The 14,557-nt window shown below is 41.8% G+C and overlaps 1 protein-coding gene across 1 annotated transcript in view; it reads right to left on the bottom strand.

Moving 5' to 3' along the window:
* Positions 1-9,511: 9,511 nt before the first annotated feature.
* loxl2b (lysyl oxidase-like 2b) overlaps positions 9,512-14,557 on the bottom strand; it is an 84,207-nt gene continuing 79,161 nt past the window's right edge. Inside the window, 2 exon segments of the mRNA XM_061906961.1 lie at positions 9,512-11,969; positions 13,447-13,558. Of these exon segments, the coding sequence (XP_061762945.1) occupies positions 11,899-11,969; positions 13,447-13,558 (183 nt within the window). The 3' untranslated portion in view covers positions 9,512-11,898.

The raw sequence follows: 14,557 nt of genomic DNA, 5'->3' as shown, positions 1-14,557 counted from the left end.
ACTCAACTTGTTGTGTTTGGAGGAAGAAGAATACTGAGTTGCATCCCAAGAACACCACACCTACTGTGAAGCAAGGGGGTGGAAACATCATGCTTTGGGGCTCTTTTTCTGCTAAGTGGACAGGACGATTGATCCGTGTTAAGGAAAGAATGAATGGGGCCATATATCGTGAGATTTTGAGCCAAAGTGAGAGCTTTGAATGGTTGACCAAATACTTATTTTCCACCATAATTTACAAATAAATTCTTTAAAATTCCTACAATGTGAATTCCTGGATTTTTTTTTTCACATTCTGTCTCTCACAGTTGAAGTGTTCCTATGATGAAAATTACAGACCTCTGTCATCATTTTAAGTGGGAGAACTTGCACAATCGGTGGCTGACTAAATACTTTTTTGCCCCACTTTGTAACAAGTTTATCCAGAGTTGTGGTTGCTTACATATAACAGGATCAAGTCAGAAGTGAGTGTGCTGTAGTGCGGCCACACAACACACACGTTGTGTGAACGGATTGACAAGGACACAGAATCATTCACGACACATTAAAGTATATTTTTTTCTGGTAGAGGCCCATGTGGCCCAAATCTAAAATGCCACTGATTCCAGTATAAATAATGATGATGTGTTTTTTTTTCTGCACAGGGTGGTTTGAAATACTATATATTAATTATTTGAACCAGTCTATTTGTTGATTAAACACCTGTGTCGTTTAGCTGGGCGAACAGCTCATATACATTTGATTGTGCGTATACATTTACTTAGATGACATATGATTTGTCTGGTGGTTATCTTGTGGGCCTCAAAGGCGCAACAAAAAATGCTGACTGCCTCTTGAGTGTGTGCATTATGTTTTGTTTCTACTTAGACTCTGAGGCAATAGTGTAAACATGTCTCTTATACACATGATTGAATGGATTCTGATGCTACGCAGCTAATTATTTTTAATGCATTCATAGATTACTTGTCAATATAGATGTATGTTCAATTGTTAAATTTGAACATCCCATCACAATTTCTCTAAATAAAGTTTAATGAAGCAAACAATAGTATGTATTCTTCCCACTCACTGAAAAATACACTATGTAGTGAATTATATTTATATATAGTGAAGTGAATTATATTTATATAGCACTTTTCTCAAGTGACTCAAAGCGCTTTACATAGTGACACCCAATATCTAAGTTACATTTAAACCAGTGTGGGTGGCACTGGGAGCAGGTGGGTAAAGTGTCCTGCCCAAGGACACAACGGCAGTGACTAGGATGGCACAAGCGGGAATCGAACCTGCAACCCTCAAGTTGCTGGCACGGCCACTCTACCAACCGAGCTATGCCGCCCCATGTACGGTATTGGTTGTTAAAACTTCTGGGGTTTTGCAAGCCATACAGTTGTGATCAAAATTATTCAACCCCCACACATTTTTGGTGTTTCAGCAAGTAGGACATTTATTCCGTATTTTGTTTATAGTCATACAAAATAAAGATGCGTCAAATAGACAAATGCAACTTGAATTACAACATTATATTTTGTAACATACCAAACAGTGTCATTTCTCTTAATATCTCATTGACAAAATTATTCAACCCCTTGAAGATCATAACTCTTAAGAACAGAATTTGAATAAGGTCTTTTCAATCAGGTGTTGAAAACACCTGTAGATGTGATTAGAACCATAACGAGCAACAATTAAACTGATTGAAAAAGACTGTGACGCTCAGCTTCTTGTAGATGGTCGATGGTGTATTTGCAACATGGTGAAGTCCAGGGAGTGGTCAAAGAAGTCAAGGGAGGAGGTAATTTCTCTTCATAAGAAAGGATATGGATATAAGAAAATAGCAAAGACATTACACATTCCAAGAAACACAGTTGGGAGCATAATTCGCAAGTTTGAAGCTAAAGGCACAGTGGAAACACTACCTGGGCGTGGTAGAAAGAGGATGCTGTGTGCAACTGCTGTCCGGTATTTGAAGCGTACAGTGGTGAAAACCCCCCGGGTAACAGCTGAGGAACTACAACAGGACATTGCAGAGGGGGGAACGCAGGTTTCGTCCCAGACAATAAGGCACGCACTACCAGATGAAGGCCTCCATGCCAGAACTCCCAGGCGCACCCCACTTCAGACTACCAGGCACAAGGAAAATAGACTCCAGTATGCCAAAAATCATCTGGACAAACCCCAAAGGTTTTGGGAAACTGTTCTATGGAGTGATGAGACAAAAGTGGAACTCTTTTGGGCCTATGAATCAACGTTATGTCTGGAGGAGAAAAAATTAAGCTTACAAAAAGAAGAACACCTTGCCTACTGTTAAGCATGGTGGGGGGTCAATCATGCTCTGGGGCTGTTTCTCTGCCTCAGGTACCGGGAATCTCCAGCGCGTTCAAGGCATTATGAATTCTATTTCCTAGCAGGATATATTAGCTGCAAATGTCATGAAGTCAGTGACGAAGCTGAGGCTCGGGAGACGTTGGACCTTCCAACAGGACAACGATCCCAAGCATACCTCCAAATCAACATCAGAGTGGTTGCAGAAGAAGGGCTGGAAGACTCTGGAGTGGCCTTCACAGTCGCCAGACCTAAATCCTCTAGAAAAGCTGTGGTGGGACTTGAAGAAGGCAGTTGCAGCACGCAAGCCCAAGAATATGAATGAACTGGAGGCCTTTGAACAAGAGGAATGGGCTAAAATACCTGTAGATGGTTGCAAGAAGCTTGTGTCCGCTTATGTATCACCTTTGAAGGATGTCATTACTGCCAAAGGGTGTTCTACTAAATACTAAAGATGCATGTAACTAGGGGGTTGAATCATTTTGTCAATGAGATATTAAGAAAAATGTCCTTTTTTGGTATTTTGTAAAATACAGTGTTACAATTTAAGTTGCATTTGTCTATTTGACACATCTTTATTTGATATGACTATAAACAAAATACGGAATAAATGTCCAACTTGCTAAAACACCAAAATTGTGTGGGGGTCGAATAATTTTGATCACAACTGTTCATGTTGCACTTGTATATCCTGCTGGATCTGATTAAGATTCACAAGCAGTGAAAATTATTTGAAAATAGACTAGAAGATAATCAAACAAATATCTCCCTGATTTTCTCTGTCTTGCCTCTGGTGGGGGCGGTCACACTTTTTTCCGCCCCCTTCTTCTCCCTGCTTGCTCTTTTTGTTTTGTTTTGTCTACACTTTTTTGAAGCCTCTTTCTTTGCGCTGTCCTCCAAATCTAAACATCAGACATGGAATTCATCAGCTGGACTCTCGACGAGGAAAATAGGTTCTGGGGAGCCTGATTGCCCTGATGGAACCTTTTCTACCTCCGTCCGCCCTCAATGACACCTGGAATCAAACTTTTGCTTGCATGCAGAACGGCTCCAGGCCTATAGACACTACATCAACACACCCAAGACAATGGGCATAAACACACACACACCCACCCCACGCCTTCACCACTGCTTGATTCCCCCTTGGAATGATGGACGGCTGGCAGCGCTTTATAGCAGCAGTCAACCTCCAGAGCCCCACTCCAACCCCTTCCCCCCCTCCCATGGCATGGAGGTTTTTTCCCCACCCCAGACTAGGCCCCAGTGAAAACGGTGAGAAACTGTGTTATGAATACATTTTTAAAACCGTAACAGGATGAAGCCGCAAAATTTCCAGTGCGGAGTGGCGATGGACGCGTTGCAACAACACTACTGGAGGGGAAAATGTCCTAATTAGAGCCAATTAGTCTACCTGGTGTCATGTGACTCCTGTCTGAATATGGTGTGTTCAATGACTGCTCTTACACCTATATGGTGTGTTCAATGACTGCGCTTAAACCCATACAGTGTGTTCAATGACTGCTCCAACACCTATATGGTGTGTTCATTGATTGTTCCAACACTTATATGGTGTGTTCATTGACTGCTCCTACACATATGGTGTGTTCAATGACTGACTGCTCTTACACCTTTATGGTGTGTCCAATGACTGACTGCTCTTACACCTTTATGGTGTGTTCAATGACTGACTGCTCTTACACCTTTATGGTGTGTTCAATGACTGACTGCTTATACACCTATATGGTGTGTTCAATGACTGACTGCTCTTACACCTTTATGGTGTGTTCAATGACTGACTGCTTATACACCTATATGGTGTGTTCAATGACTGCTCTTACACCTTCATGGTGTGTTCAATGACTGACTGCTCTTACACCTTCATGGTGTGTTCAGTGACTGCTCTTACGCCTATATGGTGTGTTCAATGACTGCTCTTACGCCTATATGGTGTGTTCAATGACTGCTCTTACGCCTATATGGTGTTTTCAATGACTGACTGCTCTTACACCTATATGGTGTGTTCAATGACTGCTCTTACACCTATATGGTGCGTTTAATGACTGCTCTTACACCTATATGGTGTTCAATGACTGCTCTTACACCTATATGGTGCGTTTAATGACTGCTCTTACACCTATATGGTGTGTTCAATGACTGCTCTTACGCCTATATGGTGTGTTCAATGACTGCTCTTACGCCTATATGGTGTGTTCAATGACTGCTCTTACACCTATACGGTGTGTTCAATGACTGCTCTTACACCTATATGGTGTGTTCAATGACTGACTCCTTATACACCTATATGGTGTGTTCAATGACTGCTCTTACACCTATATGGTGTGTTCAATGACTGCTCTTACACCTATACGGTGTGTTCAATGACTGCTCTTATACCTATATGGTGTGTTCAATGACTGACTGCTTATACACCTATATGGTGTGTTCAATGACTGCTCTTACACCTATATAGTGGGTTCAATGACTGGTCTTACACCTACATGGTGCGTTCAATGACTGGTCTTACACCTACATGGTGCGTTCAATGACTGGTCTTACATCTATATGGTTTGTTCAATGACGGCTCTTACACTTACATGGTGTGTTCAATGACTGCTCTTACACCTATATGGTGTGTTCAATGACTGCTCTTAAACCTATATGGTGCGTTTAATGTCTGCTCTTACACTTACATGGTGTGTTCAATGACTGCTCTTATACCTACATGGTGCTTTCAATGACTGCTCTTAAACCTATATGGTGCGTTCAATGACTGCTATTACACCTACATGGTGTGTTCAATGACTTCTCTTACACCTATATGGTGTGTTGAATGACTTCACTTACACCTTGGTAGTTCCACGCGGCAAAAAACTCCCTGAGGACCTGCATACAAGAATAGTTGATTGGCTAAAAAAAAAAAAAGGCCAAAAGATTTACAACGTCAAATGGAAGATAAAGAAATGCAACGTTTCAAACATCGTGGTGATGATGTCATGGAAGAAGATTCCAGAAACAATATGTCAAGTTCGTCTGTGCTCCACACCCAAGGGTGTTGAGGCACGGCTGGAATCCGGATTTTTACCAAAGTGTGAAAGTGTTTGCAGCTGGATCTATTTTGTGCCAAACACTCACATATTTTTGTAAATAATACATCACAGCAAACACTGGAGCAGATGGAAGTAAACCTCAGTTTGTAGATCTATCTGATTAACCTTTGAAAGATGCTCATAAGGACTAATTATAATTATAAGTAATTACAAAGACTAATAATAAGCATCTGACAGTTACGTAATCATCATGTGTTCAATGTGGTTTTAGTGGGACATTTAACAGCCAAAATATAAAAAGTTTATAAGATTTGTTGTCAATGTTATTTGTTTTCGTATCAATATTGTCACGGCCAGGGCGCGTTCCAATGCGTCCTCATCTGTGCCTCATGACGAGCGCACCGCGGGCCACGCCCACACGCGCTCTCTCAGCTGACAGCACGCTCGGACACGCCCCTGCTCGCGCTGAGAGCAGCACGCCCACGCAGCTACAAGCCTGCAGACCATTGCCTTTCTACACACCTGGAATTGATGACGGTGAGCTGCTTAAAAGACCAGTGGACTCCTCACGGGCACTTTGTTCTCATATGGTGAACCGTAAGCGAAGCTTTATGCTCTATTTTTGTTTCCTCTCCGTGGCTTGATGTGTCCTTTGTCTTCTCCCGTGTTTCAGCAGTGTTTTCCTTCAGTTGCCCTGGATTTCGACTGCCTCCCTCGTTTTTTGACTCCTCGCTTGCCCCTGGACTCTTGACGCCTCTCTCTTGCCCCGGATTACCTGCCTTGCCCCCATGGACTGCTTTGTTCGCTCTCGTCAAGACTTGGTAACACACACTTCAGCTAATCTACACACATAGTCCCACACATACACTCATGGATTTTGTCACACTCCATTATATAGTTCAGTAGTATTGTTTATGATTATATATACATTGACTATATATATATATATATATATATATATATATATATATAATACATTTATGAACATTACTGCCCTCTGGTGTCCGTTGACGTCACACCCCCTTAGTAAACATAACATATACAAAATAAAAATACATCATAATAGCTGACAACAAAAAAGTTTAAAACAATATTTAGAATTTTGGACAGTTTATATCCATTTCTACCGCTTATTCCCTTTTGGGGTCGCGGGGGGCGCTGGCGCCTATCTCAGCTACAACCGGGCGGAAGGCGGGGTACACCCTGGACAAGTCGCTACCTCATCGCAGGGCCAACACAGATAGACAACATTCACACTCACATTGGACAGTTTATAGTGACTTTTAATTGGTTTAAAAATAATTTCAGTCTGGCAAAGTGAAGCTTTGGTGCGAACACGTCCAAGAATAGGTTAGTTCTGCATTATTTTTCGTGGATGAGGAAAGTGATAGTGAAGGACTAGAAAAAAAAATAGACGACAGAGCGATTCAGATGTTATAAGACACATTTACTAGGATAATTCTGGAAAATCCATTATCTGCTTATTGTGTTACTAGTGTTTAAGTGAGATTATATGGTCGTACCTGTCCAACCTGAAAGTCAAAGGGGTGTGGCCACAGGTGTGGTGACCGCCAGTCCCTCTGAGGGAAGCCATGTTTCTCGACGAGGCAAAGGCAGCCGATGCTTCCTCCACGGTGGAAGCATCCGACGGTCAGGGGCGGCCGTTGGGAGGAGGCAAGAGAATCCGCAGCTGCCTCTTTGACAGGTGCAGGAGGAACGACGCAAGCTCTCCGCTCATGTCTATGGTAAGAGCCAACTTATTACCACCATTTTCTCACCGAAACCTGCCGGTTGACATGTGGTATGGAACCATGTTCGCTTGACCACTCTGTTCCATAGTAAAGCGTCACCGTCATCTTTCGGGAATGTAAACAAGGAAACACCGGCTGTGTTTGTGTTGCTAAAGGCGGCCGCAATACACTGCTTCCCACCTACAGCTTTCTTCTTTGACGTCTCCATTATTAATTGAACAAATTGCAAAAGATTCAGCCACACAAATTCCAGAATACCGTGGAATTATGCGAAGAAAAGAGATGACTTATAGCTGTGAACAGTGATGGAACAAAATGTCTTCTACAATGACGTCACGCGCACGTGTCATCATACTGCTACATTTTAGCATGATACTTCCGCGGGAAATTTAAAATTGTAATTTAGTAAAGTAAAAAGGCCGTATTGGCATGTGTTGCAATGTTAATATTTCATCATTGATATATAAACTATCAGACTGGTAGTAGTGGGTTTCAGTAGGCCTTTAATATTTTAGATATAAATAATAAATACCCACTGTACTTATTTGTAAAAAACTTCATTTGCAATCGCAGCTGCAATTATGACAACTAATAATACATAGTTTACATAATACTCAAACTTGTTAAGTGGTTAATTGAAAAAAAAAAGGGGTGTATTACACTGGGGACAGTCAAGAACACTAAAAAACAAGAATATTGACGGTGACAATTAAAGGAGCAGAGGGGCCCACAGCAGTATTCTTTCAGGGGACCCAGAATTCCAAAAAAATGTCCCTCTGATCATGAGAAAAAATGTGGTAATCTCTCAAATGCTGTCAGCCAGTCAGGTTATGTGTAGACAACTCAGAACACTTTTAGGGAGTAGAGGGTCCTTCAGGTGCATTTGAGAAAAATGTTAAAAGAAGTAAGATCAATAAGTTTCTGCTTTTTCACTACATTTCCAAGAGGGACAACATGTACGATTCCTGTCCGGTTAAGTAAATGAATTCGGTTATTCACCTATATACTCGTCTAGACATGTAGTATTCCTGTCCAGCCACTAGAGGTCAGGCGTGTACCTTTTTTTTATAGACCTTGTTCCACTTCGACGTCAAGCATGAGGATTCATTTTAAACCTATAAAACAGTAGTTCTCATCCTTTTTTCAGTGATTTACCCCCTGTGTACATTGTTTTTAATTCAAGTTTCCCCTAATCAGAGCAAAGCATTTTTGGTGGAAAAAAAAAAGAGATAAAGAAGTAAAATACAGCACTATGTCATCAGTTTCTGATTTATTAAATTGTATAACAGTGCAAAATATTGCTCATTTGTAGTGGTCTTTCTTGAACTATTTGGAAAAAAAAGATTAAAAAATAACTAAAAACTTGTTGAAAAATAAACAAATGATTTAATTATAAATAAAAATTCTACACATAAAAGTAATCATCAACTTAAAAAAATTCCCTCTTTGGAGATTGTACTAGAGATCCATCTGGATTCATGAACTTAATTCTAAACATTTCTTCACAAAAAATGAAATCTTTAACATCAATATTTATGGAACATGTCCACAAAAAATCTAGCTGTCAACACTGAATATTGCATTGTTGCATTTCTTTTCACAGTTTATGAACTTACATTCATATATTGTTGAAATATTATTCAATAAACATATTTATAAAGGATTTCTGAATTGTTGCTATTTTTTAGAATATTTAAAAAAAATCTCACGTAGCCCTTCACATACCTTCAATGTATACATATATATATACATACATACATATATATGTATATATATACATACATACATAAATATAGACATTATGTATATATATATATATATATATATATATATATATATATATATATATATATATATATATATATATATATATATATATATACACACACACATAGTCTAGCAACTATCATTTTCAAATAATATAATTTAAGAAATAATTAATAAAGATATATATAAATAATATATACATAATAACAATATAATAATACACCTCCACCAAGGACTGTTTTCACTGCTGGACTCGCGAAAGAGGTTCCACAGCCTCTGTAGCAGAACCTCCAGGTTCTGAAACAGCTTTCTTCCCTCAGGCCATAAGACTCTTGAACGCATCATAATAACCCCCTCAATTCCCCCCCAAAATGGATTACGTTGCTGGAATACAAAGAGAATATAACATACATCCATAAATGTGGATGCATATGCAAAAGTGCAATATATTTATCTGTAATCTATTTATTTATATCTGCATCTTATTGCTCTTTTATCCTGCACTTCAACGAGCTAATGCAACAAAATTATGTTCTTATTTGTATTGTAAAGTTCACATTTGAATGACAATAAGAGGAAGTCTCTAACAAGAAAATCAGAAATGAAAGCCGGATCAAGAGCGTGTTTGTGTGTTTTGTTTGCTCTGTAACTTTATTATACTTTAACACACTTTTCTTATGCTGACTTCAAGTACACAGTTGGCATACACACTTACAACACGTACTGCACCCTCAGAAAACAGAGGGCCAGGTTGGTAGCACCGTAATACAAAGTACAACAACATGGAGGTCACACACACCATTGTACAAAAGCATTTGGGGGGGGGGGGGAAAAGTAAAAACCTGTTGCTAAAATAGAGTCGCGATTTTTTGACTTCACAAATGAGCAACAATTCCCACGGACGCCAACATTTTGTAGAGTTTTCACAGCGGTGGACAGCAATTTGATTTTTTCTATTTTTAGCTCCTGTTGTGCAATGGCCAGCCGTCCCTATACTTTTGTCCAATTTGTGTATGTAGGCGGATCTGTCATATTCCATGGCTGCACAAAGAAAAAAAAAGAAAACGAAGACAAGAAAAGGAATAGATTGGCTTTGGCAACTTTGAACTACAAACCCTGTTTCCATATGAGTTGGGAAATTGTGTTAGATGTAAATATAAACAGAATACAAAGATTTGAAAATCATTTTCAACCCATATTCAGTTGAATGCACTACAAAGACAACATATTTGATGTTCAAACTCATAAACTTAATTTTTTTGCAAATAATAATTAACTTAGAATTTCATGGCTGCAACACGTGCCAAAGTAGTTGGGAAAGGGCATGTTCACCACTGTGTTACATCACCTTTTCTTTTAACAACACTCGATAAACGTTTGGGAACTGAGGAAACTAATTGTTGAAGCTTTGAAAGTGGAATTCTTTCCCATTCTTGTTTTATGTAGAGCTTCAGTCGTTCAACAGTCCAGGGTCTCTGCTGTCGTATTTTACGCTTCATAATGCGCCACACATTTTCGATGGGAGACAGGTATGGACTGGCGGGGGGCCAGGAAAGTACCCGCACTCTTTTTTCACGAAGCCACACTGTTGTAACACGTGCTGAATGTGGCTTGGCATTGTCTTGCTGAAATAAGCAGGGGCGTCCATGAAAAAGATGGCGCTTAGATGGCAGCATATGTTGTTCCAAAACCTGTATGTACCTTTCAGCATTAATGGTGCCTTCACAGATGTGTAAGTTACCCATGTCTTGGGCACTAATGCACCCCCATACTATCATAGATGCTGGCTTTTGAACTTTCTGTCGAAAACAGTCTGGATTTTTTGCTTCCCCTTTGGTCCGGATGACACGATGTCAAATATTTCCAAAAACAATTTGAAATGTGGACTCGTCAGACCACAGAACACTTTTCCACTTTGCATCAGTCCATCTTAGATGATCTCGGGCCCAGAGAAGCCGGCGGCTTTTCTGGGTGTTGTTGATAAATGGCTTTTAATTTGCATTGTAGAGTTTTAACTTGCACTTACAGATGTAGCAACAAACTGTATTTAGTGACAGTGGTTTTCTGAAGTGTTCCTGAGCCCACGTGGTGATATATTTTAGAGATTGATGTCGGTTTATGAGACAGTGCCGTCCGAGGGATCGAAGGTCACGGTCATTCAATGTTGGTTATCGGCCATGCCGCTTACGTGGAGTGATTTCTCCAGATTCTCTGAACCTTTTGATGATATTATGGACCGTAGATGTTGAAATCCCTAAATTTCTTGCAATTGCACTTTGAGAAACGTTGTTCTTAAAATGTTTGACTATTTGCTCACGCAGTTGTGGACAAAGGGGTGTACCTCGCCCCATCCTTTCTTGTGAAAGACTGAGCATTTTTTTGGGAAGCTCTTTTTTATACCCAATCATGGCACCCACCTGTTCCCAATTAGCCTGCACACCTGTGGGATGTTCCAAATAAGTGTTTGATGAGCATTCCTCAACTTTATCAGTATTTGTTGCCACCTTTCCCAACTTCAAATTCTAAAGTTAATGATTATTTGCATCAACAACAAAATGTTTATGAGTTTGAACATCAAATATGTTGTCTTTGTAGCATATTCAACTGAATATGGGTTGAAAATGATTTGTAAATCATTGTATTCCGTTTATATTTACATCTAACACAATTTCCCAACTCATATGGAATCACCGATGCTTGTTTGGTTTGCACAAGCCCGGTATTTTCAGTGTCTATATACTTTTTAAACACGTCAGTCAAAGCCTGGAAGCCTAAAGCCCTTTTTTTTTTCAGCACGCCATTAAATCGAAGTTTGACCACCGTCACCCCCAGTGGAGGGTCTTCAGTTACACACAGTTTTATAAAAAATGTTCCCTGATAAACACTCAAGTCATTTTTTTAGTGCTGGCTTGCAGGCTCCGTGGGAAAGTGGAGCTGCAAACCGTGGGGACTGCAGATGTGTCCAAACTGTGGGCATCCGTAGGGTCTCCCTGTGGGCGAGTGGTGGCTTTTTACCTGTGGGTGACCTGATTGTTGAGGAGGCCCGGAGAAGTCTGCTCCGTCTCAATGCTCAAAGATCCACCTGGCAAGGCCACACATAGACCCAGGTTTAGCACCGTCACATGAAGACCATCAAGAGAACCCCAGAATAGTTGGATCCTTCCAGGTTCTTACCTTGCCTTTATGTTACCAGGCTGATCTTATCTGTGGGTGTATGCTAAGTGCCCCTGCCTCCACCCACAAAGGGGATAGGCCCCTCCCACCTCCAAAGACATGCACCTAGGGATAGGCCCCTCCCACCTACAGAGACATGCACCTGTGGATAGGCCCATCCCACCTACAAAGACATTCACCTGTGGATAGGCCCCTCCCACCTACAATGACATGCACCTAGGATAGGCCCCTCCCACCTCCAAAGATATGCACCTGTGGATAGGCCCCTCCCACCTACAATGACATGCACCTGTGGATAGGCCCCTCCCACCTACAATGACATGCACCTGTGGATAGGCCCCTCCCACCTCCAAAGACATGCACCTGTGGATAGGCCCCTCCCACCTCCAAAGACATGCACCTGGGGATAGTTCCTCCCACCTCCAAAGACATGCACCTGGGGATAGGCCCCTCCCACCTCCAAAGACATGCACCTGGGATAGTTCCTCCCACCTCCAAAGACATGCACCTGTGGATAGGCCCCTCCCACCTCCAAGGACAGGTATCTGGGGACAGGCCCCTCCCACCTCTAAATACATCCACCTAGGGATAAGCTCCTCCTACCTCCAAGGACAGGTATCTGGGGATAGGCCCCTCCTACCTCCAAAGACATGGACCTGTGGATAGGCCCCTCCCACCTCCAAAGACATGCACCTGGGGATAAGCCCCTCCCACCTCCAAAGACATGCACCTGGGGTTAGGCCCCTCCCACCTCCAAAGACATGCACCTGTGGATAGGCCCCTCCCACCTCCAAAGACATGCACCTGGGGATAGTTCCTCCCACCTCCAAAGACATGCACCTGTGGATAGGCCCCTCCCACCTCCAAGGACAGGTATCTGGGGATAGGCCCCTCCCACCTCTAAATACATCCACCTAGGGATAAGCTCCTCCTACCTCCAAGGACAGGTATCTGGGGATAGGCCCCTCCTACCTCCAAAGACATGGACCTGTGGATAGGCCCCTCCCACCTCCAAAGACATGCACCTGGGGATAAGCCCCTCCCACCTCCAAAGACATGCACCTGGGGTTAGGCCCCTCCCACCTCCAAAGACATGCACCTGGGGATAGGCCCCTCCCACCTCCAAAGACATGCACCTAGAGATAGGCCCCTCCCACCTCCAAAAACATGCACCTGTGGATAGGTTGATTGGCAACACTAAATGGTCCCTAGTGTGTGAATGTTGTCTATCTGTGTTGGCCCTGTGATGAGGTGGCGACATGTCCAGGATGTACACCGCCTTCTGCCCATGTGCAGCTGGGATAGGCTCCAGCACCCCCGCAACCCCGAAAGGGACAAGCGGTATAAAATGGACGGATGGATGGATCATTAGGTGCGGGTCTTACCATTGTGACAGTTGTACATCCACACACGATGGCCGTCATATCGGCAGCTACATTTCAAGATGTTGTTGCTGTAGTCGGACTCTGGCACCTCATAGTTTGGATTGATTATAATCTGTAAACAAATACAATTCAATTACTATTAAGAACTTTACAAAATGTATCTAATTATTTTGACAACACATATAAGTCACATTGTTTAAACATGTCTACTTGAAGACCTCAACGGCGGAGCAGGCGGGAGACGGTAGATTTAAGAACTACCACAAAGGCGAAAGAAGGCTGCAGCAGAAAAAGGTCCCCGGTCGTCTTGGACACAATGCCACTGGACCCTGACCCGGATCTGTCAAGGATGGTGTGGTGACAGTAGACTAAGTCACGCACAGGCATCCACCATAAAGGGATACACCCCGACCACTATTATGTTAGATCCACTATGGACTGGACTCTCACTATCATGTTAGATCCACTATGGACTGGACTTTCACTATTATGTTAGATCCACTATGGACTGGAATCCCACTATTATGTTGGATCCAATATGGACTGGACTTTCACTATTATGTTAGATCCACTATGGACTGGACTTTCACTATTATGTTAGATCCACTATGGACTGGAATCCCACTATTATGTTAGATCCACTATGGACTGGACTTTCACTATTATGTTAGATCCACTTTGGACTGGACTCTCACACTCTTATGTTAGATCCACTATGGACTGGACTCTCACACTCTTATGTTAGATCCACTATGGACTGGACTCTCACTATTATGTTAGATCCACTATGGACTGGACTCTCACTATTATGTTAGATCCACTATGGACTGGACTTTCACTATTATGTTAGATCCACTATGGACTGGACTCTCAATATTATGTTAGATCCACTATGGACTGGACTTTCACAATATTATGTTAGATCCACTATGGACTGGACTCTCACTAGTATGTTAGATCCACCATGGACTGGACTTTCACAATATTATGTTAGATCCACTATGGACTGGACTTTCACTATTATGTCAGATCCACTATGGACTGGACTCTCACTATTATGTTAGATCCACTATGGACTGGACTCTCACTATTATGTTAGATCCACTATGGA

Source organism: Nerophis ophidion, linkage group LG07 (assembly GCF_033978795.1).
Source record: "Nerophis ophidion isolate RoL-2023_Sa linkage group LG07, RoL_Noph_v1.0, whole genome shotgun sequence".
Classification (NCBI taxonomy): domain Eukaryota; kingdom Metazoa; phylum Chordata; class Actinopteri; order Syngnathiformes; family Syngnathidae; genus Nerophis; species Nerophis ophidion.
Note: the sequence above shows the minus strand (reverse complement) of the source record. Positions and strands in the feature narration are given on the sequence as shown.